A 25,518-nucleotide genomic window follows, 5' to 3' on the forward strand; every position below is an offset into this window, starting at 1 on the left:
TTTCAGTAGGTTCATCAGCAACGTTAAATTTAATCTGAATAACTTTAAGAGCATCAGGCACCAGTTGGTCCGCTACAGCTAAAGTCAGCACAACACTAATGATTGCCTTGTACAGTAATCTATTGTATTTATCATGCTGATTCTATTTATTATCTTACACTGATGGACTTTTATGTATTGTGTTGTTTTATGTGTGTATTTATTGTCATGTGGTTGTTTTTTTTGTGTCCACTTGTCCAGTGACAACAGATGCAAATTAGCTTCTAACTAACTCTGGTGCAATTAGTTTTTACTGTGTGCCATCCCTGTAAAAATAAAAAATAAAATAAGTAAATAAATCACTGCAGACATTTAAACAGAATTTATTTATTGAAAAAACAATAACAACAAACATTTGATTCCACACTGATTTGCCACAGAAAAAAAACAATGAAAACACACAACTGGCAGTAAATGAAGACTGTTACATGCTGACATCATGAAAGCAAGTTCTACAGCTGGCCCTTTATTCTGTGATGTTCAACTCTGTATTGATGATAATGTTGAAATCTATATGATGAGAAGTTCACGAGTCCATGACAACCATAAAGTATGGTAATATTGCAGTTTTTTTCCACGTCTTCTTATTTAACAAACATATTCACTGACGTCTGAGAAAACACATCCAATAAGCATCTGTTGGTCATCACTGGCTGGGCTTGTCATCAACGGGGTGGTCATCCCACATGGGTTCAAGGATGTGATCAGGAACCTTCTCCATGGCGGTCTGATGACATGAACAAAAGGAGGAGAATAATCCACTCGTTAAGCTCGTTTGAATGCACAATTAGATTGAGCAGGTGGGATTGTTACTGGCGTACGAGTGACTCTGCAGTAATTTACCTTTGTCACCTCCATGGCTACACCTTCAGGGAGGTTCCTCTGGATGTATTCAAGGTACACCTGAGCTGTGCAGCCTGTTATATGAGACAGCTACAACACAAGAGACGTCTTAAAACTCATGACAGAATCATCACAAACCACTGGGAGCAGTGGTTGAATGTAATAATTAAAATTAGCCAGCTGCATAATATTAAAGTGATGTACACATTAATACATAAATCATTATAATCCAATATACATTATTATAAAATGGGCTACTCTACAAAATAAGTACTTTTACTTTTGATACTTACAGTATATTTTAATGTTAATACTTTTGTACTTTTAAAAGCAGGACTTTTACATGTAACAGAGTATTTTTACACTGTGGTATCACTACTTTTAATTAAGTAAAACATCTGAGTACTTCTTCCACTGCAGGTTGTGAGGCTTAAATAACAAATGGTGACTAATTGAATTAAATGTAAACAGCCCTGTTCAGGCTCATCACCTCGATGCAGCGGTAGTGTGTCCTCATCTCATACTGGACTCTGTGTTTTTTGAAGATGTGAACTGACTTCAGGAGTGTGAACCTCTCCATGTGCTTGGGAAGTTCATGACTTTGGCAGAAGGAAAAAAAAGATCATCAAAACAATCTCCGTAAGAAAGATTATACCACAATGCACATTGCTACTGTCTTTTGTGGCGGCTTAACTCTATTAGTACTCACACTTTGTCGATAGTGATGCCCAGCTCTTTAGCCGCCATGCTGGCAAAGAACTCATAGCTGTCCAACACGGCCGTGTCATGACCTTTGACCAACAGCGACACCTTCTGAAGCAGCGTGTCGGGCTCTTCTGTGACAGTGATCTGCAAGGAAACAAACATAAACAGGAAACAAGATACATGCATGAGTTGGCGTCTCACTTTTTTTTTGTATTATGTTAATATTGAGCTGTTTAAAAAACAGTCTGAGATGAATAAATTGTAACTCACTGATGAAGGTGTTGATGAAAACACTGTTGCTGTGTGGAAGGAAGCGTTGGAGGCCAACGGAAGATGAGACCTGCAGGGACACAACAGTGAATAATTAACATATAACATTTGTTATCAAAATACCAAAATAATTCTGTAACTTTATTGTGAGATGACTGCTTTTATACAGTAGTTGGTTTTAGTATTGGCTTCACACGTAATCCTGTTAAACATAGGTAAATGCATATAAAGGAAATGAAGGGATATAAATAAATAAAAACAAATAAACATAAAATTAAATAAAATTAAGTGACATAAAGCATACCAGGGGTCAATATAAATACATAAATACATAAATAAATAAATAAATAGATAGATAGTAACTTAAAAACATTAAATTGGGAGCACAGTCTCACCGTTTTACTAGTTTTTTTTGTATTTTGTTGAAGTTATTGTCTTAATATAGTTCAATTTCTTTCTTGAAAACATTAAAGTGAGGTTTTACTTTCACAAATTTACATTTATGAATGTAAAACTTTAAAACGATAATGAAATTGATTAGAAAATACTCTATCTCCACACATACAAACACACATTGTCTATTGTTGTTGTTTTTATGTTTGTTTTTTTAAGTCTGTTTGTCTTTTTATGTCTCTTCTTTTAAATTATTATTTTGTATTATTATTATTATTATTATTATTACTATTATTAGTAGTATAATACTAGTATCTTATTATACTTGATTTTGTTTGTCTGTTTGTTTCCTTAACAAAAAAAGATGAAAATGTTTTCCTGTACTTATGTATACAAAATGTTTAGTTTTTTTTAAATATGAAACTATTATTAATAAAAAATAGGTAGAAACGAGTGGAGAAGAAAAACTGCGACCTACCTGATTATATTACATTTCCTGTGACCTGAACAGGAGCCAGAAGCTGTCGGTCCCTGTAAATAAAGGTACATTAGTAACGTTAGAGATGACATTTACTGTATAACCAGCATGCTACAGCTGCTGTCAGTGAACTCACTGAGACATTTACTGACTAACTGTTACTTCTCAAACTGTCAAACTAACAACTGATGTTGTACAAATCAAAAACAATATGTTAGTTCCTTTACCAAATGTGAGATTCCACTGAGTATCCTTGTAAGAGAGAATAACTCTCGTCGGAGAGCCATGGGAGCTGCCATGTTTCAGGAGAAGGTGGGACACTAAAGGAAAACTAGCTCTGCAGTGCTGCCCCCCTGTGTACCGGAGGGAAACTCAGTTTTATTTATTATGTTTTTTTATTATTTATTATTTTAGAAAAAATAAGTACATTAACAGTATATACATACAAAAAAACATTTTTTTTCACATATAAATACAGTAAATACAAAAAAGATAAAACATTTGGGTCCAAACAATATACATAACATAACAAAGAAAAAATATAAATATACAAAAAAAGTAATTAAAAATGAACATTGAAAATTAAAAATGAACATTACCTTATATATTATATATATTATATACTGTATATATATATATATATAATAACAATACAGTAAATATACCAAAAAAGAGGCTATTTTGGCATCATCTCACAGGCTTTTTGAGTGTCAGTTACGGTCTTTCTTTTACATTAACGGTACAATAAATATCTTTATGTATCTCTATAATTTAGTTTGAGTGGAAATACATTTTATATATTTATATATATATATATATATATATATATATATGTCAGGGGTATATTTATAAAATACAAAATATAAATATATATATATAAATATATATATACATATATATGTCAGGGGTATATTTATAAAGTTAAAGTAAAAAACATAAATATATTTATATATATAATGTAATGTTAATTTTGTTATATATATATATAGTAGTTCTTGTCCCTCTAAAACACTGTCTAGTGTTGGGACTTACGTGTGTTCTCTGTCTGATAGAGGTCTACGGTTTTATACTGTGTGTGTGTGTATATATATATATATATATATATATATATATATATATATACTGTGTATCCTACAATGAAATTTACCTTTAAAGTCAACAGTTGTGATTTTTCTTCGTTTGAAGAAAGGCCATCATAGATTAAATGACCCAGCAGTCTAATAGGAAAATCAGCTCAATTTTTAGCAGCTATATCATTATAACTGTAGTACTCATCAATGCATCAGTAATAATAATCCAATGCTTTAGAAATAAAAAATAAAAAATATCTTTTATATATTTTTTGGGGCAAACCAATGTCAACAACTGAATAAAAAAAGTTAGAAAAAAAATATGATCTGACAATGATGAAACAAATCATCTTCATTTGTGAGAAGATGAGATTAAACTTAAAACACTCCAGTTATTGATGTGAACTGTGTGATAATTTAATTGGTGTAAATCACGTGGCTGTCACATGACGCGGCTGTAGGGCCCTGCCAGTGTTACACAGTCACAGTAGACAGTAGCTGAGCAGCAGCAGGCTGCAGAGAGAAGCAGCAGCACAGAGAGCAGAGCAGAGAGGTAAGAGCTCCTCACTCTCCATTCATGTTTTCTCCTTCTTTGTTGACGACAGGTCTGTTATTATTCCTCCACTTTGTCCACTAGACCACTGACCTACGGGTGTTATGAATAGCTAGTCGTAGCCAGTTAGCGACGAGTAGCCAGCGGCGGATGAACGGAGACGGAGACGGAGGAGTCAGTCTCTCCGCTGATGGAGGCTCAGCTTCAGCTAGCTTAGTTTAGCTTGGTCTGTTAGCCGGCAAGGCCTATAGAAGAAGGTGGAGACACGCTTCATCAATACGTAATCGCTTTGGGGTACCAAACATGCGCAGTAAAGTCTGGTCGAAATTGAGCCAATCAAAACGCAAGACCGCAGCTTCAGTTACACTGCGCATGCGTCATAGACCTAAATCCTGCCCGTGTCCCATCCTCTGTTTCATAGGCCTTGTTAGCCGGTTAGCTATCTCCTAGGCTGCTCTTTGTGGATGGGGATGCTAACGTTAGCTAAACTAAGCTAGCTGCATTCCCGAGCATCTCAGGTTAGCTAGATTAGTGCACAAAGACGACATTAAAACAGGGAAGATTAATCCCGTTTACTGACATGTTTTGATCACACACAGCTCTCTATTTCTGATCCAGCATCTATCTAGGTGTCTGATAGCTGGCAGGCAGCTCACGGTGGTGATGGGTGTTTGGGGCTATTTTGGCATCATCTCACGGGCTTTTTGAGTGTTAGTTACGGGTTTTCTTTTACATTAACGGTACAACAAATATGTTTTATGATATATAAATTAGTTTGAGTGAAAATACATTGTTTTTTATCATTATACCAATTGATTTTAATCCATATATTCTCATACATCAGTTTGTCCAACGGGTGTGATTTTATTGTCAGTTGACCGTTGGTAGCATCAGGTGAATCTTAACGGCCGTTAGTGTCCGTTAGTGTCTGTCTAATATTGTTTTCTCTTCCCTCTTTTATCACATTTGTTGTTGTTTTCTCTCTTTTACTGTCGCTTTGTTACATCTGTGGAGCACACAGCTCTCTGTTTTTGATCCAGCATCTAGGATCTAGGTGTCTGTTAGCTAGCAGGCAGCTCACGGTGGTGATGGGTGTTTGGGGCTATTTTGGCATCATCTCACGGGCTCTCTTTACATTAACTGTACAACAAATATTTGTATGTATCTCTTTTGCTGTCTATAATTTAGTTTGAGTGCAAATACATTGTTTTTTTTATCATTATGACAATTGATTTAATCCATATATTCTCATACATCAGTTGGGTGTTCAGTTGATAGCATCAGTTTTATTTGTTTATTTGTTTTGCACAATTTAAGACTATACAACATAACAAAAAAATTAATAAACAAATAAACCTGATGCTACCAACGGTCAACTGACATAAAATGACACCCGTTGGACAACTGATGTATGAGAATATATGGATTAAGTCAATTGTCATAATGCTAAAAAAAAATGTATTTCCACTCAAACTAAATTATAGACCGCAAAAGAGATACATAAAGATATTTGTTGTACCATAAAATGTAATAGAAAGACCGTAACTGACACTCAAAATGTATTGTTTATTTGTTTTGCACAATTTAAGACTATACAACATAACAAAAAAAATAAAATAAAATAATATACATTGCAGGAAGAGGCAAAAACCCACTGGTCTTATCTGAAGCCTCCACCTATAGAGACAAGATTAACATAAAGAAATAATATGACTACATAACAGTGATAACAAAACAATTAGGACAAGATGTGTATATATATATATATATGTATATAATAACAACAATAACAATACAGTAAATATATCAAAAAATAGGCTATTTTGGCATCATCTCACAGGCTTTTTGAGTGTCAGTTACGGTCTTTCTTTTACATTAACGGTACAATAAATATCTTTATGTATCTCTATAATTTAGTTTGAGTGGAAATACATTTCTTCATCATTATGACAATTGATTTTAATCCATATATTCTCATACGTCAGTTGTCCAACGGGTGTTATTTTTATTGTCAGTTGACCGTTGGTAGCATCAGGTTTATTTTGTTTATTTGTTTATTTGTTTTGCACAATTTAAGACTATACAACATAACAAAAATAATAAATGAATAATATATAGGGCAAGAAGAGGCAAAAATACCCACTGGGCTCATCTGAAGCCTCCACCTATAGAGACAAGATTAATATAAAGAAATAATATGACTACATAATAGTGATAACAAACAATTAGGACAAGATATATATATAATAACAACAATAACAATAAATATATAAAAAAAGAGTCGATTCACGATCAGGTGAATCTTAACAGCTGTTAGTGTATGTTAGTGTCTGTCTAATATTGTTTTCTCTTCCCTCTTTTATCACATTTTTTTGATGTTTTCTCTCTTTTACTGTCGCTTTTGGTACATCCGTGGAGCTAAAACCGGAGCTAAATGATACATGGTCCTTCTTAATAATTCAGCAAATTAGTTAAATATCCTTCCGCTGAGCAGGATAGTCCTCGAAGTAAGTAACGGTTAATTTTAGGGCTAGTGCATTAATATTTAAATTAACGGCTGTAGGCGGTTGGTGAGTGCTTCCGTTTAAACTGCTTTTCTGCTCCATAAAACAATTAATTTCTTTTTTTTTAAATAACAGACGCTTGTTTATTTGGTAGCGAAGGTTTCTGTTTGATAATTCCTTTTTTTTAAATTTAATTTTGTATTATCCAACAGTCCTCCATGGGATTCCCAAGGCGGGTTGAAAAGGCAGATTGGCTGGCTGACGTGATGACGTCACCGGGAGAAGCGGCTCTCCTGCGGGCTGACAGCTGATGGAGTCCCTGCTCCTCCTCCTCCTCCTCTCTCTCACACACACGGCTGCATGGGGTCGCATGAGGAGGACACGGAGCCCTGAAATGACACTCTGAACTGGACATCGACTGGAAGCACTGGGTTCGCGTTGAGTTGAGAGAATGGATGGATGATGAGTCTACAAGATAAAGCTGTTTGTTTTTGATCAGCTGACAGAGAATCTGCCACAGTGGATTTCTAAATCCGGTACTCTCATGCGTTGCCTTGTCATTGAAACATCAACAAGGCAGCTCACTTGATCAAACACATCACAATGACTTGAATGAGTGCCTTTTTGTTGTGTATGCAGCCGGCTATATGATATCTTCAATCCAGCATCGCTAAAGTCCACCGTTTTGTGACCCACTTTTTTTTTGGGAAGTGTTCACTTTTAATCAGTATTGCAAATCACCGAGATAGCCGAGGGAACGCGCAAGTACTATGCACCGTTGTCTCACATCCGACACCGAACCAGTAACCTCAGCGGAGGAGCAGAGGCGCTCATAACGGTACCGACCCCTCTGAAGAACCCCCCGACCTTCCTCCGGGTATTTCTTTTTATCCACGGGGGTGTGTAGAGAGCTGCAGGGATGTTCGCCGCCGTGGAGCATGGCCCGGTCCTCTGCAGCGACTCCAACATCCTGTGCCTGTCCTGGAAGGGCCGGGTACCCAAGAGCGAGAAGGAGAAGCCGGTGTGCAGGAAGCGCTACTACGAGGAGGGCTGGCTGGCTACCGGGAACGGTCGAGGAGTCGTCGGGGTCACGTTCACGTCCAGCCACTGCAGACGGGACCGGCCCACCCCACAGAGAGTCAATTTCAACCTCAGAGGACACAACAGCGAGGTAAGAGGAGGTCATTCCTAATCAATTAAAAATAGCCCCACTGATATTTGTTTTGAAAAGGAAAAATAAAGAACAAACCATAAATCTGAGTAAAAATCATTGTAAAAGTTGCAATGTGACATCCTGACTAATTTGTCCACAACTCAAAGATATCCAGTTTGCTGTCATAGAGTAAAGAAACCAGAAAATATTCACACTTAAGAGGCTGGAATCAGAGAATTTAGACTTCTTTTTCTTCTTAAAAAATTACTCCAACTGATTAATCGATTATCAAAATAGTTGGCGATCAACTTAATACAACTAATTGAATAATTGCTGCAGCTCTCAATACATCAGTCTCTCTACATTTATCCATAAGATGATAGCTCATTGATCCTCTTCAAAAAGTGTGCTCAAACCTCCTGAGGGGGGAATGCAAATTACTTTTTATTACTAGTAGCATTCTGAGCTCACAAAAAATTGATTTCAGAGTACAGCCGTAGCAGATTTCATGTAATTTTTTCCTTTTTCCCAGCTGCAAGTTAAGGTGCAGAACAACGTCCTTGAAGCTGCTAGTCTTTGAACTTTTTTTAGGGCAGCTGTTTGGCAACAAGTATCTTATCCAGCACAAAGATGATTCACTTTAGCTGAAGGGTGTCTGACCCTGTGCCATGGCACGCCGAGAGTTTCTTTCTATAGGAGATGATTTCACTGTTTTAACTAGCTTTTAACTTTTGTTGTGTTTGGTTGGAAGTAAGACCTGCATACTCTGTGGCTCATGGTTTGACACCCCTGCATTGAATCTCCTTGCTGCTCCTAGTCAAAACAGTTCAGTTCTCCTCCCTCTGGCATTGCTCTTATCTCTCACCATGATACACTCCAAAGTTTCCCACAGCTACTGCACTGAGGCCATTTGTTTTGTCATCGGATAGATCAGCTGAGTAATGTCGAGGTCTATTGCCCCGCCATGTATATGAATATTCCCCTTGGTATATAGCAGCGCTGGCACAAGTGGCGATTGCACACAGGTTGCGTTTTCTCTTTTAGTGGGTGTAGCTGTTGGTCAGATGGAGCAAGGTGCTGTGTCAGCATTCCATAAGGCAGCTGAGGGGAGAGTGGATGAATCCCTACAGAGAGTGACTGAAGCGCAGCACAAATGTCATTTAACGCTGCCCACTTGGTTGTGGTCCAAGTACTGAAATATTCCTTTTTGTTGTTTTGGTGCATGCAGTGTGGAGGAGGTTACATAGCTCTGATTTACCCAGTTTGTTTCATATGTGAATTAGACTTTATCCACCTATTTAAGCAGATTGAAATTGATTATGACGCACATATGTTTTGTGTATTAAACTTACCAGTATCACTGTGATGGAAGTTAAATGATCTTGGTGTTTGTTGCATTTCGTTTTAACCGGATCCCCATTTGGTGTTGCAGATGCAAAAGCTGTCCATCAGAATTAAAACACATTGCACAGCACCTCTTCAGTTCACCATGCTTTATTCACCAAGACTGCGTCCACTACTATGCACTACATATCCAATACGTGTATTATCGTTCAACACACTTTTGTGTGAATAAACAGCAGTATGTATCTTTTCGGACGCACTGAGCAGTATTTTACGTCGTCACTTCCTGAGAGCCTCCTTGCCGGTTGGAGACGTGTAACCATGGTAACCCATGCCAGAATCATAAAGTCTGAACTGAGGCTGACCCGAATGCTTCGAAGCTTCGACCGTTGCCATGGTTATCAACCACTAAATCAGTATTCAAATGCTTGCAAAAGTATGTAATAATAATAATGTATCAATCCCAAATTAGCCCATGAAATAAGGAATAATCCCACAATTCATATTCAACATTAATGATTATTAGTTATTCTCAGACGGATATCACTGTTTATGTGTAGAGGTGCTTGTGTGTACAGTGGTGCAGCAGCGGCACTGTCCCGAAGCTTCGAATACCTTTGAATATTTCTCACCGAAGCTTCGAAGCCCAAAAAATGGTATTTGGGACAGCCCTAGTCTGAATTAATTTAAAAAATACTTTATATATAAAGCAAAGTGAAATATTCTACTTACACTTCAAATTAAGCGTTATTGATATTAGAGAGCCGTCCGTCAATGTCTGTTATGAACATTGTTGTCACTACCGCATTGCACTGTGGGATATTTCTGCCGCTGTCCAGAGTTTACATACTGTAATATTTTACCGGAAATAGTATGCAATTTGCATACTATTTGTTTCATACTAAGGATTCAGACATACTTAAAAATCTCATATACTGTTTTAGCATACTAAATAGCATGTTAGAATGGAATTTAGGACACAACCCCAAATGTTTTTGAGTCTTATCTTCCATCGTCATCATCAATGTTTGGTGAGTAAAGCATGGTGTGCTGGAGGAGAGATGTTTTAATTTTGATGGACTTGCATTGAAGCTCACACTGGTCTGCACCTCGCTGCACTATTCAGTTGTGTCCGACTGTGTCTCTGACTTTGCAGTAACGCTGTTAAGATAAATATTAGTGTAATTTTCTGCATCTATCAAGATGCTTTCCCCATTAAACACACAACTGGGAGAAAATGCACATTTCCCCACTGCCCTCAGCCCGGCAGCACCAGTAATGAAAGTAGTAATGTCCTCTCCACTTCCACTCTAGATTTGATATAAAGCAATAAATAAATGCCTTGGGAAATGCGAAATCCATCACTCGTCCATCCTATGCATAATTTGGGGTTTCTGACAGTCGTGGAAATCACACTGCCTAATGAATTTTGTCAAGTTATGACAGATCTGTTCACTCACCCACGTCATTTTCTATCCCAGTTCTGATGAGGAGAGGAGGGATGCTGTTTGCAGCAGTACACAGTCCAAGAACACCAGGGAAAATGACCCCCAGAGCTTAGTATATAGTCTCCAGTACTGTCTAGGTATTAAAATAGGTTTTAGAACAGGCCAAAACTCTCCTCAAGCTAACATTATTACCTTTTTAAAATGTATTTTTTAAAGAGCTATGTCAATACATTTGGTGACCTTTTTCTTGACTTCGAAAACTGCGCGCTCAGCAGTCAAATCCCCTGACGGCCCTGTCCTTTAAACGTCAGCACTGTCATTGAACACTTGACGTCGTTGTGACGAGTGTCCTTTCACGTAAATTAGCTCAAGTCATACGCACAGAAAAATGCAACATGAACTCATCCTATAGGAGTCCAGTCCTGCCAAGATCAATACTCATGCCAGCATCCTTAAGTTTGGCCATTACTCCTGTTGATGTATAGACCAGAGTGTCCTGTGATCATTCTAATGTAAGCGAGTGTCTGAATGGATGTGTCTTTTGGACTCGGCCCAATACGGGCAATGTAGTAAAGTACAGGGCGGATCTTAAGCCGTCAGACATCAGTTAAGAAGATGGCACACAGGTAGGGGACTGTATCTCTGTGGATTGTTGCACGGCCTCTCCTTGGATAAAGGGTTTGATTTACACTTGAGTCCACCCAGTTTCCACTCATTGCACTACAAGATGAAAGCATCTTGTGTTGTGGTGAAGCTCAGCTGTTGTCCTGCTGTAGCACCTATTCTGAAGGCTCTCACGATCTTCAGATAATGAAAAGGCTTTGCAGGTCCGAGGCATGTAGCACATCTCTGATGAAGGTTTGTCGTCCTCTGTGTCTAATTCCCCTTCAGCCAGGGTGAGAGAGATAATTACAAGGTAACGGCTTCAAAGGGAACAAGGTGTGTGTGGTGCCATGCTCCTTTTGTTCTGTCTCCCACAGCCATCTTTTCACAGTGGGTGTCAGGAGAAAACTACTTTGTATTCAATGCTTTGTGTTTCTCATGGAGCTTGGTTGCTTAGCAGAAATGCTCAGACCCATATCACACTGTCAAGTCAGCATACTATTGTTATTGCTATACTCCATATCAGCATAGAAGTACACAATGGTTGCATCCGAAATTCCATACTAAAATGCTATTAGTACGCTAAAACAGTGTGTGAGACTTGTATGTCCGAAAACCTTAGTATGAAACCAATGGTACATAAATTGCATACTATTTTCAGTGAAATATTACAGTAAGCAACGCTGGACACTACGGCGGCATAAATATCCCACAATGCAATGCGGTAGTGACGACAACGTTCATAACTTACGTTGAGGTATGTTTCAGAGGTCAAGGGGCACCTTTGAAAATGGCCATGTCAGTTTTCCTTGCCAAAATTGTGCGTAATTTGGAGCGTTATTTAACCTCCTTCGTGACAAGCTAGTATGACATGGTTGGTACCAATGGGTTCCTTAGGTTTTTCTAGTTTCATATGACATCAGTATCTTCACTCTAGCTTTAAAACTGAACCCGATAGAATCAAAAAATCGCAAGTTGCCCTAATGCCTTAAAGAAATTAGTAACGTTAACCGTGACAGCCCTAATTACAAGACAAAATAACAGTCTGTCTGAGGAACAGTTCTTTTTAGACTAAAAATAAACAAACCAGACAAATAAAGTTCTATTGAAAGAAAATTTAGCCTCAAATGTCCTGATACTATTTTTATATCGTTTTCTAAACCGAGCTACTGACCTTTTAGCAGCAGGTTTGTCAGTTGCACTACGCTTAAAATAAAATTGAAAATAGATGAAAGCAATATGTCTTACGTCTTTCTATGTGACTATACTTGTGATGCTGCAGCGTAATCCCTCTGGGACGTGCCTCAGAATAGATCAACGCCTCTTTTGACAATCCAGTGCTTTTTATTCCATTACAGTGCCCTCAGATGCTGAACAGACTGAGCAGATAGTCACTAGGAGTCCACTCACTCTCCACGAGAGCTGAACATCGGAGACAGGCTTGACAATGACTGTCAGCATGTTGACAAGGAAATGTTGGCCGCAACACAGAGTTTGGGCAAATTGTCTGTCAGAATCCCATCAACTGCTAGCTGTGCTATTTGTCTTACGGTACAATCACACATTCGTGCTTTACTATGTGAGGGAAATACTTTTATTTCTAGTGAAAATATCCACTGCTCCATTCTAAATCAGTGTGCTGTAGGTGGTTGCATACTGTTTATAAGTATAAAATCTTAATATATTTTGTTGTTTATTTTCAAGAGTAAAAGCCTCCTTAAGGCTGCTACAACATTGGTTTTTAGGTGTATCTTTGCTACAGTAAGTAGTTTCTCAGAGTTAGAAAGTACAGCGCAACTCCAATTTCTTCAGCATGAATGCTGTGAAAGAAAGTAGAACATTAAGAGACAATCTCAAGGGATGATGTTGTCACTTTGGTTGCTAAAAATATGCATCCTTTTAATGTCCTCAGCACAATGTCATTGTGTTTATGAATTGTGGTGAGCGAAGCTCCTATTTTAGAGACGGATGAGAAGTCTTGTGTGACTTCTGAAACAGTTGTGCAGACAGTTAAAAACATGCATTCATACACGCCTCGCTACCATTCCCATGAGTCATACGGGCAAATTATTGCCCAAAGGAAGGAGTCCCACCTGCTGGTTTTCCCTTTGAGGCCAGATCCAGGCTCTTCGCTAAGGCAGAACTGTCTAAGGTCTTAATCCCAATGAAACAGGTGACCCCAGGGCACCAGCTCATGTTTACCACTTCAGTACTTAATGTACAGTAGGTTCAATGCGCAGTGCAGCTTCTTTGGGCTGTTGTTGTCTGAAAATGTTTGACTTTTCATGGGGTCTGTGCACTTTTCTACTAATGCTGCTGCAGAGGGAATGCATCACTCTCTGAAGCTTCGGTTATACTTTCCGCAAGGACGGCTGCACGAACATGAGCTGACGTGGAATCATGACGAGGACATTTTTTATACTCCGTAAGGGTTTCTCCTCGCGGCAAACAGACTTTCTCAAAGCTCCTCAAATTTCTTCATTTTGTCCGCCCATCTGCGTCCGCGTAGTGACGTGACGTGTCAAATGATGTGACGTCACTTTGGCCGTGTGGACACTCGAAGATGAACCCCACCACCATGTTCCGCTCTAATTTTTTCACTAGTGCTGTGTGACGTTTTCGTGCATTAAAAGTTGTTTCCAGGCGAAGCCTCATAAATAAATGAGTTTATATCTCTGGTAGATGGCCTGTGCAAGAACCAGCACTGATCTGGGACCTGCACGTTTTTTTTTTTTTTAAATGGGCAGGGAGGAGGAAGAGGATACTGGATGACTTTTGTGGTGCAGTGCAACTAACTTGTCTGTTCAGACTTAATGGGGACCATAATAATGGATTGCAAGAAGGGCATAATGCAGCATCATTTTTCCTGCTGTACAAGCTGAGGAAAGTTGGAGTAAAGTCATCACTTTTAATGGGCTGTGCTGTATTTCTCCTCTGAGTCACTCACCTCAGCTTCCATCACCACCTATGTCCAGACACTTATCTGTGCTCCCTGGTCTTGTTACATTGCCTAATTAGTTCCTTCCTCTGCACCACAGCTCTCCATCCTCCTCTTCCTTCTATCATGATCTCTTCCCCTGTGCTGGTCACTACCCTGCCTTGACACGTCTTCCTTTAGATTACTTTCTTCTGCTCTCTCCTTGTCTGGCCTCTTGACTTTAGAAGCCCTGCTCAGGATTGAAGAGCACACGACCCATTCATTGCATTAAAATGGTCTCACCAAATGTGCTTAGTGGAAATTACTTTAGTTTACTAATCCATCCTTGGAGAGGACATGTTGCATAACACTCAGACTCGGCTGCTTCCTCAGATCCAGGTGCACTTGTCTGCTGCTCGCTACGAATTTTCCAAGAGAGACGGCGTGGCCTGTACAGTGCAGGTTCACTTTGTTTTAGAGTTGTGCTATTTGCAGGATAAAAGCTCCTCATTCCAGCCAACACAGAAAACGGCTGTGAAGACAACAAATAGAAAATTGAAGCACCAGACTGCTCTTCTTGTTTTGTATGCTACTTTATGTTCCACAGAAGTTCAATATTTGCCTAACACAAACTGACACATTTCTCTACTCGTCAGTTTGATTCAGTTCAACCCGTTGCTTTGACATTTTGTTTTATAAATGAATACAGTCCAGAAACACATCTAAGGAATGGCAAATACAACATGGCAAACTGTAGACAAGTTATTGTTTTGTGATGCTACAGATTTATTTATGCTATCATGATGTCATCTTGCATCACAACTTGGAGGCTGCCTGAGAAAACATATTGCAGTTTTTATAGATTTGGTTTAAAGCGCCAGTTTAGTATCATTAACATCCTTGCGGCATTATTGTAAGTGACTACCTATGAGCAGTGTACAGGGACATACAGTAAACGGCATATCATTATGAATTTATTAGTCTTTTTGGCATTGAATCTGATGTAGAGCCCGCACCATATCAGCCATGCACTCAACAGCTGTAAGGAGAAAATACAACCAAATAATCTACATACATTAAATAACGAATTACAAGATATTCAAGCATTTAACTGCACAGACAAGTCAGTGTGTCCACCTTGCCAACACCCAGAGTACACGGTTTGCCCAGCAGCTACTTTCCTCGAGCTTTGTTGCATCACACCCAGTGATAATAATCAGATATTGGTATTGATTAAGGTTTTATCACATACTTGCTTTACTCATAAACATTTCAGATTCTATCTCCCCCGAAGGTCCCGACCGTCCCGTTGCCCTTTCTGTCACGCTGCAAATCACTCCGGCCCGACTACTGGCTTCCTTGCTTTTGTATCAGCGCAGCGCTTCTCTTTAATTGAGTTTTGCGTCTGATTTAATATCATGTCAGACACAGAATCAGAGGCGAGGGTAGAGGGAGTTGTGGAGGGAAAGGGGAGAGTGTCTCCTTCTCGCTTGCTTGCACTGTATCTGATTTTATTGTCGGCCAGTTGGTCTTGACTTTCAAATGATTCTTCACTCATTAGTAAAGCGTGGGACCAACATTTTTCAATCAGTCTTTTTATAACTGCTATTATATGCGTCTTTCTCTAATTTATGTTTTTTTTTAATTCTGTTTTACTGATGGATAAATCTATTTTGATGCATCTGTTATTGAAGTGCTCAAATCATAACATGGCAAACTCAAACCCAACAGGCAACAATAGCTGTCAGTGTGTCAGTGTGCGGACTTAATTTTCAAAGGTCATTATGATTAATGACCTTTTGAAAATGGCCATGCCAGGTTTTCCTCACCAAAATTTAGCGTAACTTCGTAGCGTTATTTAGCCATCTTCCCTAGTTTCATATGTCAGTATCTTCACTCTATCTTTCAAACTGAGCCCGCTACAACCTAGAAGTCGCAAGTTGCGTTAATGCGTTAAAGAAATTAGTGCCGTTAAAACGAATTTGCTCTAACTTGTTATTATCGCGTTAACTTTGACAGCCCTACTATAAACCCTTGATTTACTTAAAGCAAGAGCATGTGTACTTCAGTTTCACCTTGCAGTGTGTAGTGTCATTTAGGTATGTGCATGTATAGATGTGAGCAAAAAAACAACAACAATGAGTTTGTAAAAATGTGACAAGGTGATCTTTGGCTATACTTTTGAAACATTGAGGTTTTATTCTAGCAGTCCAGCCTACTCATTCGTAACCTCCCTGCAAAAAAAAAGAAATCCTCCATGCCAGGGACCAGTGTTGCCATGGACCCATGTGCTCACGACTGCACCACTGTGACACTGCACTGTCACAGTGTCCTCTCACTTCTGCTGACTCCAATGTAACCCAAAGCCGTCCTTTGATTTGATTTGGTCTCCTCAGTTAAGTTGCTGGGGTCAGCTCAGCTCCCAGTCTCCAAGTCCCAGCAAGAGGCCAGGGCTGCAATGACAACAGCGAGGCACTGCAGGCGTGGAGACGGTGCCAACTTCCCAAGGAGAAGTTGTCAATGGCCATGCACTGGCCAAAGGGCAGAATTAAAGGGATTGTAAACATGTTCTTCTCTTACTAAGTATAGGTTTGACTGGCTTGAATGCACGTGCTGCATTTTTAAAATGTAAAATTATTGTTATATTTCATTCTAAGGTACTTTGAATAGGTCTCTGAGCACATTGGCACTAATCACTTACTGCATACTAGTGACTCATTTTCATCGGTACTCGTCTATGACCGTGCAGCACATAATAATCAATGAAGATGAAGATCAAGTCTGCATGTGTTCGCATTATGTGCATGTGCCTCTTCTGCCCGTGATCCCTCCGGCCCCTCGCTGTCCTCTGGTTTCTCACTCTTATCCTGTCTGTCTCCATGTGACGTCTGATCTCCCAGATCGCTGCGTCACAGCGAGGTGCTCAGCTGTCCCCCTCGCGGGATGCCTGACCAGCTCACACTAATCTCCACGCTGTGCTAAATTTACACATACACAGATTATTGTCACCTCCATGAGGCTGCAGATCAGTGTGCACACATGCAAGACACATCATGTGTAAACTTTATGCTAATTTCTTCTTTTTTGTTTTTATTTTGGCCCTTTTTTAGTTTATGTACAGTGATTAAATGATGTTAGAATTGTGCAAACTGGAGCTCCTACCTAATCTAAAGCCTCAAGTCTGTCTACACTGGCTGGAGCTGAATTAGGTTGTATATAATATCATCCGGAAAATCCATTTTGCTCCCCAGAGGTTGCAGACAGTGCACGAGTGGAGTAACAAGACGGATTTGTATTCCCCCATGAGATCCTTGAGCAGGGAAATTTGTTTTCTTTAACAATACTACTGCCGAAGCTTGTCAGCTTTGCGCCCACTGCTGCTTCAGGTGACTGCTGCGGCTGAATGATAGATGGCAGGCCGTTTTTAATGGTCCGTGACGATGGTCAGCTCAGTCAGAATGACATAGAGACCTTAGCTGCAGACCTGCAACAGGCCATGTCTCATTGTGTCCTCTTTCCTGCCAGCTGAGACACACCTATAGAGCAACATTAGGACTTGTACCACTGGGAGTGGGAGTGAAAACACGGTAAATCTGGCTCACAGGACACCTTATTGCTGAGGGAGCGGGGCCAGGAGAGCGATGAATCCTACTTATTACGCTGGAGGGCTGCACATGGTGTATTCATATAAACATGTTTGTGTGAGACAGATCATTTTAAGTTCATCTAGGATGACCCTGTCCTTTATCACTGCAGACATTCAACAATACACAAGGCAGTGACTATTAGGGAATTGTTGGGAAACCCTGCAGGATAAATGTGCTTAGTGGTTGGAGCTACCTCAGCATTGTTGCTGCAATTGCATCAAAACATCTCTACTGGAAAATGTGAAAATAATTTACTTTTACCCCTGTTTGTATTTATTGGAGCATTACTCTCATGTACAGTGCACTAAGAATTGCCTAGTATATAACTTACCTTAGAACCTGGACAAAAGCTACCTGGAATTTCTTCTACCATATGCTGGTGATTATTAGACTAACTCCAGCCTGACAACTGAACTTTTCTCCTCTTATCCCAACATTGGGTTTCATTCAGCAACACTCTTTTAAATGTATCTTATATTTTCTCTTAATTTTCTGTTAAGAGGGAAAATAAGAGAAGTCAAGTCATCTAAAATCTGATGGTGAATGGGATGATGAATCCCATTTGATCATAAATTGGAGGCGCGTGACCGATTGTTTATGATTAGCATAAGTAATGTCCCCTGAACACTGTATAAGGGCAGGTGTTTTGCTGTGTGCAAATGCTCAAGAATTGGAGAGATGCCACCAAAAAAATGCTGTAAGAACAAGAACTTCAGCAGTAGTGAAATTGAGGTACTGTTAATTAAACTTAAACGGAGTAAACATGTGGTTTTCCAGAGCGTCAGTACTGGTTTTATTTAATTTGTTGACTATGAGAACAACATATTTTTTTCTTATCGTGGTCAGAGTGCTCTCGACCTCTCATTAAATGTACTCTTACCTAAGAGAAGAGCAAAACCAGAAAACATTGGTGATCCATGAAATGAATGTGTACTAATAAAATCAGAACAAATTGTGGATACGAACAAAAATTAGAGGTAATTTGTTTGTACATGGCTTCCTGCATGAGGCCCGTTGCGTCATGCTGCTTAGAGTTTTAACAATTAGTTACAGATGATGGTTTAACTAACTGCCTCACTCATTAAACACGTGGCCTTGACTGTGTGATGTATCTCCGATGTTAATTTTTCCTGAAGACTAAGCAGCCTAATATTGACGTTGAAAATACAGCTGGAGGGAGAATGATTGTCGACTTTGGTTTTCCATAACTTTTCTCTTTCTCTTCTCTGAGGAATATAAGATTGTCATATGAACATACAGTTAAAGCTAGGGTTGGTAATCTTCAAAAACACACGACAGCAATCAATAAATAAAATGCTTTGACGAAAACAAATCCAGTATTTGTGGTAGGGCTGCACAGTTAATCGAAATTTTATCGAAATTGCAATAATGTCTAATGCAATTTTCAAATCACGGAGGTGCAATATTTGTTAAAGGTGAAATGTGTGTCAAAATATCATTTTAAATCAAATATTGTCATGCTTCAGAGATGTCCTGGCCTAAACATCATATTCTACAGACTCAAGAAAATTACCGGAGTCTTCCACAAACTGCTAGCTTTACAGCTGTGAATACTAACAATAGCCATGTTCGTTGTTTATGTTCATGATATGTTTACATTCATAATGATAATTTTGTGGGAGTTGCTTTAGAGGGAGGCCTGGACGGACTGTCAGTAGATTTAGGGACTTCTGGAGCTAGTGCTGCTAGCTACTTTCATTTGAAAAAACGGTGGCAACACTGGGCTCAGTTTTCGGTTGGATATTTTTTTTAATCTAGCATACTCTTGCTAGTTTCTCAACATTACCAACCCTAGCTTTAATAACACCTGTTCTGCTGGACCATGGATAGATTGGACTGTGTGTTTGTCGAGGTGGGGGGTTGGTGTTGTTTGGGGCAAAAGAGCAAGACTGGCAGGCTTATCCAACTCTCAGCCACTGATCTGTTGGACTTGCACTCAAAGAGCGTAAGCCCCACTAAAACCTGCCCTGTGTTGTGTGTTTGAGCGTGTACAGCCCACGTGCTTCACTCAGCAAGAGCAGAGCTGCTCCCTGTTTAGGATTATTCCTCTGGGAACAGGCTGAGTCACGTTACAGAAGACCAGACACATAGAGGAGAGGGCTGGATGGAGATTGTAATGGGTGCCTTTGAGATGGGTGACACTGTCAAAGAAAGAGATGACGAACAGTTTGATCTATTATGCTCTCTGCCAGATATCAACACCTTCTTCCTTTGTAACTCATTCCTTAGGCGAGTGATGATCCATGTCTATATCTACTGACCTCTGGGCAATTACAGAAACCCATGCATCTGTGAGTCACTGGTGTTAGAGGCTGTGCCGTTTACTGTTTGTCCACAATGTATTTTCTGTAGCGACGTTCATGCGTCACTGCACTTTTTTAGCACCTCTTACTGTCCCTCTCTTTTAGATTAGAATTTCCCTTTAATTCATATTTAGACAAACTAAATGCTTTTCATAGAATAAAAACAGAAACATAACCTGTGCAGTGATGCATACACAACATCAGCTATCCATTGTGTACAGTATCAGGTCACAAACAAGGAGGAACAGTCTGAAATGTTTGAAGTGTGGTATGATTAGACAACTCTGATAAGAGTTTCCATGATTGCATCTCATTGTCTGTAATATTCAGGATAGTAGCGGCTCCTTTGCGACTTTTTCAAAATGAGGTTAACCCACTTTGTGATATATTTTCATCTGGTTCGATGCTAAATTTAGCTCATTTGAAATGCGGGAACTCGGATATTACTTTCTGGATTTTAGGAGTTTCAGCTGACGCCCCAATTTAGAGCGACTAGCAGTGAGTGTGCAGGCAAGAGTTCAGAGTTTGATCAAGGGCACTCTGACATGGCATTGTATTGTTGATCATCTCACATTATCTGTAGTAGTTAAGGGAGCAAAGCTGTGTCACAGGAAGGCCACTGATAAATTCTTTTGCCTGCCGTACTACACACAGCACAATCTGGAATTACTTAATTTGCATATCTCGCTGAAAATACTTATCTCACTAAAGGAACACTGACAGGGTCACAGATAATGGCCGTCATAAGGACACAGGACAGTCTCTCTAAACATTGTTTTAACCCTTTTGTTCCCTCGTTTATTTTTCTGTCTTTTAAGGTGGTCTTGGTGCGGTGGAATGAGCCCTTTCAGAAACTGGCTACCTGTGATACAGATGGAGGGATCTTTGTTTGGATCCAATACGAGGGCCGCTGGTCAGTGGAGCTGGTCAATGACCGTGGAGCGCAGGTAAAATACATTACACAGGAATGGGACATGAATTAAATCAGTAATTAAAAGTCCATGTTTACTTTGCATCGACACTGAATATGGAACGCATGTACAGAAATAAAAATAGTATTCATGAAAATGTAAAGGAGTGCATATAAATAGTAAGTGGGAGCACAATACAGAACAGTAAGAGTGCTCCAGAAATTACCTATTTATGTAGGCAAACCAGGAAATTAGCATCGCACTGATCCCCTCGACAAAAAGCCTGATTTTTCGGTTGAATTTTGGATTATTTGTGTGGCAAACACACGTTTATCATAAGCTTGAGTATACACAACCAGGCTGTAAAGGCAGACGAGTCGGTGTGATGATGTTTAGTAATCTTATTTAATTCTAACTCATTTCCAGGTTTTAGGACTCATTCCTGTAGCACTCTATAGAAGCGAAACAAATATTTAAACAGAAGAAGTAGGGATATACACATTAACCTGTACGGAGAGTTAAGACTTTAAGACTTCATTCTTGCACATTCCATTTGCCTCCAACATTTCCCAACTGGAAAAAAAACTCCCTGACATTGCACGTGCTGATTTTTAATAATAACTGTCGAGCGACGTACGTTGGGTAGGCCAGATCCATCAATCACTGACATCTGCTGAGCTGAGTCTGACACATCCTGATGGCATCTTATCGTTTGTGATCAATTTAGTTTGTAGATGACAGTCTAAAGAAAAGCGTGGCTCTTTAATAAATGGCATTATACAGTTTGAAATAGCACCTCTGCTCTTTCCCCCTGGAGGTCAAGGTTTTATTTCATACAAGTGTATTCATTTAAACTGACATTATTATTTCAATTCAGCGAGACCCTTTCAGTATTAATAGTCTGCAGGAGGGCATGTATTTAATTTGACCTTATTATGTGGTATTCTGAAAGTACTGCTCACAATACTGGGATTAAACTAGTGACGTGTAAATGCCTCGCTAGCGGCTCCTAGAGGCCATGCTCCTCTTAACATCTCAAAGTGTTTTGAAATTCTCATCTTTGCCATCATTAGAAAGTGAGAATACTGCGGCACCTAAAACACTTGAACATTGTTAATAAAGACCAGTTTCTTGTTCTTGCTGGACAGATATTGCATTATATTGTGTTTACTTTAGGGCTGCAACTAATGATTAGCTTGAAAATGCCAGAAAATTGTGGGGGAAAAATGCTCCAGAGCCCAAGGAGGCATCCTCAAATTCTTTGTCTTGTCCGAGCAACAGTCCAAAACCCAAAGATATTAAATGTTCTTTCTTTCATAAGACAAAGAAAAGCAGCAAATCCACACATTTGAAATTGGGGAATATTGAATGAAAAATTATTGATAAATTGAGTAATTATTTCAGTTCTTCATTACAAAATGACATTTCAAATGACATCAGGGGCTGCTGATGGTGTAACCAACAGTTTGGGTGTATTAAAAGGTGGATTTGTCGGATAACTACTAGTTGTTCTTTTTAATAATCAAGCTAGCATCTCATTATCATCATTTCATACTTAACTAATGTGTCTGCTGCCCTGTAGGTGAGTGACTTCACCTGGTCCCATGATGGCACCCAGGCTCTTATCTCCTACCGCGATGGCTTTGTACTGGTGGGATCAGTCAGCGGGCAGAGACACTGGTCCTCCGAGATCAACCTGGAGAGCCAGATTACCTGTGGTATCTGGACCCCCGACGACCAGCAGGTAACACACACACACACATCCCACAGAACTGTGACGGCTACAACGTTTCTAATAGACCTAGAAGTTTTAGGTTGTCATTTGCCATTTTTAGTATGTGGACTTGTCATTCAGAAGGCAGAGACAGGCCCTGAGGGAAATCATCTGTGAGTGACAGCAACCATCGTCTGTCTTGAATGTGTTGTGGTTTTGTTAGGCTATGTTTTTGCTTTCATGCTGTTAAATTGTCAGCTAAGGTTGGACATCATCAAACTTTCAGTCTGTATATGTGTCTCTGTCTTTGTTCATTGCCTTCACCCCATTTATGTCTATTTCTCCAAGTTGTTTTCCTTGTGATATGCATTTCTCTTGGCTTTCTTTGCTCTCTATCTGTCATCTCTGTATCTATTTCTTTCTTCTTCTGTCTTTGTGTCCAAGTTAAATGTCTGTCGTTTTCTTTCATTTTCTCCCTAATAACCCTTTACTATTTCTCTCTAGGTGTTGTTTGGTACTGCAGATGGACAGGTGATAGTGATGGACTGCCATGGGCGCATGCTGGCCCACATTCTGCTGCATGAGTCGGATGGCATCGTCAGCATGTCCTGGAACTATCCCAGTTTCCTGGTGGAGGACAGCAGTGAGAGCGACACGGACTCTGACGACTACTCCCCACCGCAAGGTACGCTGCTCAGGGTTTGATTTGAATCGACGGCTCTTTGTGGCTTCTTCGGGCACACAACTGAAACATGTCTGGTGTAGACATGATGTAAGAGTATAATCTGATGTAGAATTGGAGAGTAGTATAGGTTTACCTAGTAAGGAGTTGTGCCTATAGGGACTGTAGTGCAGGGGTAGAGTAGTCAAGATGTTTCATACGTAGGTACCTCCGCGCAGAATAAAGCAGATGTGGGACCATCTGTTAGCTTCTAACTCCTCCCAGCTTTTACCTCCATCTTTTACTGCTCTATCAATTCGTCCTCGTGCTTTAAGTCCAAGGGGAAGGTGAAAGATTACCAAAGTTGGGGACACAAGTGATGGCTGGTATGTCTGCACTGTATTGTCATTAGTAGCCTCAAGCCTTGGTTGTACTTTCCGCAAGGACGGTAGCACGGACATGCTGACGCCGAATCGTGACAAAGAAACGTTTAGATCTTTTATACTCCATGCAGATTTCGCCTTGCTTCAAACCAACATTCTCAAAGCTCCACAAAGTTCTCCATTTTTTTCCACCTCCACGTCCGCGTAGTTGGATGTGCACGGACAGGCGTAAATCTACCGCACGGAGCCCCCGCAAAGGGCCGTGTCTGATGGTGTGACGTTACTTTAGCTGTGCGGACACTCGCGACCCTCGCAGATGCGTCATGCATAAATCACACTTTAGTCCCCCTGGTATTCTCATGAATATTTATGACTTGAAAACTGGTGTACAGGTGGACATAAACTGTGCCTGGGTTCTCTGTCAAGGCATTAGAGTAATATTACGATCATATTATCTCTGAATGAGATGTTGCATGTTCAGCTGCATGCTGTTGAACTCTTTTGACTTTATCTTTGTCATGTTTATATGTCTGTCTTGAGATACCTGCTTTGCCCGGTTTAGTAGAACTCTGGGTGGTATACTCTGTTCTTGAATAAGGCATCAAATACCTGTATACTCACTACAACCTCGGGTTTGCTCATTTAATAAATGCTGTGATCAAGCAGCTTGTAAATGGGGCACAAGCAGTTACACCTCTAAAGTTGATAATGAAACAAATTAAAAGAAGGAAAGCTGTCCTAAAATGTACACTAATGGCCTGAAGCAAGCACATTACATTTCTGTCTAGCTACATGCAGTAGTGTGATTATTATGGCAGGTTGTCCTGTGAAAAAACATTTTATTTTGTTTGGATTGGAGTGTACTATTGGGCTGAAGTGCAAAAGGTATTAATTGCAGCTTATAGTTAGAAGGAAAAGTCGTTTGTGATGCTGATCTCACAGGCGTTTCGAACCATTTAATGAAGCTTCAGAAGTGGGAAGGTGACTATTCAACGATTTTCCGCTCCTCTGCCAGTTGTGAAGATGGGGAGGGAGAGACGCATTAAAACAAAAGAGTGTGACCAAATGGAAGGTGGGTGGAGGGCTGCGGTGAGAGATGGAGGGCAGGAGGTGGAGGAGGAGGAGGATTGGGCTGACGCTGCCCCTGGACCTCCTGTTTGCTGTTAATGCTGCAGTAGCTGTTGTCATAACAGCAGCAGATGTCACAGCGTAATTGTGTGCGTCACTAGACTCCTCATGTGCGACACACTTACACCGTGTACTCAAGTGGACAATCACAGCCTCCACCTAGGAAACCTGGAAAAGGAAGTGTGTCGTCTTGAAATGTTTGACACAAGACTAGTTTGTACAGTAGTGGAACAAAAAAGTCACTTCAGTGTTAATCTACTCTGACTGTATTTTCAATGGTACTTTCTTTAACCAAACCCCGCAGGACTTCGCTATAATATGTTTGCCTGCAATGTCAAGGATAAAGCCCAAGTACTTGTGTGTGATGTTGACACAGTTGGCTGCATGCTTTTGTTAGCATTAGTGCCTGTTTATGTTGAAGGAGAAGAGG

At 39.8% G+C, this 25,518-nt stretch overlaps 2 protein-coding genes across 3 annotated transcripts in view; one reads left to right on the forward strand and one right to left on the reverse strand.

The window, feature by feature from the left end:
• Window positions 1-346: 346 nt before the first annotated feature.
• On the reverse strand, window positions 347-3,102 carry mrps10 (mitochondrial ribosomal protein S10). The gene is made up of 7 exons (XM_037749864.1): window positions 2,956-3,102; window positions 2,729-2,781; window positions 1,858-1,927; window positions 1,592-1,731; window positions 1,373-1,481; window positions 883-972; window positions 347-766 (listed from the first exon to the last, which is right to left on the reverse strand). The coding sequence occupies exons 1-7, from the start codon at window positions 3,025-3,027 to the stop codon at window positions 686-688; spliced, it is 615 nt and encodes a 204-aa protein (XP_037605792.1). The 5' UTR covers window positions 3,028-3,102; the 3' UTR covers window positions 347-685.
• A 1,104-nt stretch (window positions 3,103-4,206) lies between these two features.
• Window positions 4,207-25,518, forward strand: part of tulp4a (TUB like protein 4a) — a 35,396-nt gene continuing 14,084 nt past the window's right edge. For both annotated transcript variants that reach the window (XM_037750149.1, XM_037750150.1), the window contains exons 1-5: window positions 4,207-4,351; window positions 7,068-8,026; window positions 21,110-21,238; window positions 22,785-22,946; window positions 23,421-23,601. In XM_037750149.1, coding sequence (XP_037606077.1) covers window positions 7,775-8,026; window positions 21,110-21,238; window positions 22,785-22,946; window positions 23,421-23,601 — 724 coding nt within the window. In that variant the 5' untranslated portion in view covers window positions 4,207-4,351; window positions 7,068-7,774. The remainder of the gene's footprint in view (window positions 4,352-7,067; window positions 8,027-21,109; window positions 21,239-22,784; window positions 22,947-23,420; window positions 23,602-25,518) is intronic.

The sequence above is a fragment of the Sebastes umbrosus genome, chromosome 18 (genome assembly GCF_015220745.1).
Source record: "Sebastes umbrosus isolate fSebUmb1 chromosome 18, fSebUmb1.pri, whole genome shotgun sequence".
In the NCBI taxonomy this organism is placed as follows: domain Eukaryota; kingdom Metazoa; phylum Chordata; class Actinopteri; order Perciformes; family Sebastidae; genus Sebastes; species Sebastes umbrosus.

Excerpts from the sequence above, each read along its gene's own strand:
- mrps10 (XM_037749864.1), bottom strand. The coding sequence starts at position 3,027 with ATGGCAGCTCCCATGGCTCTCCGACGAGAGTTATTCTCTCTTACAAGG. Across the intron at positions 1,732-1,857 it reads TTTCATCAACACCTTCATCA|ATCACTGTCACAGAAGAGCC; the intron begins GTGAGTTACAAT and ends GTTTCCTTGCAG. Across the intron at positions 767-882 it reads TAGCCATGGAGGTGACAAAG|ACCGCCATGGAGAAGGTTCC; the intron begins GTAAATTACTGC and ends TCATGTCATCAG.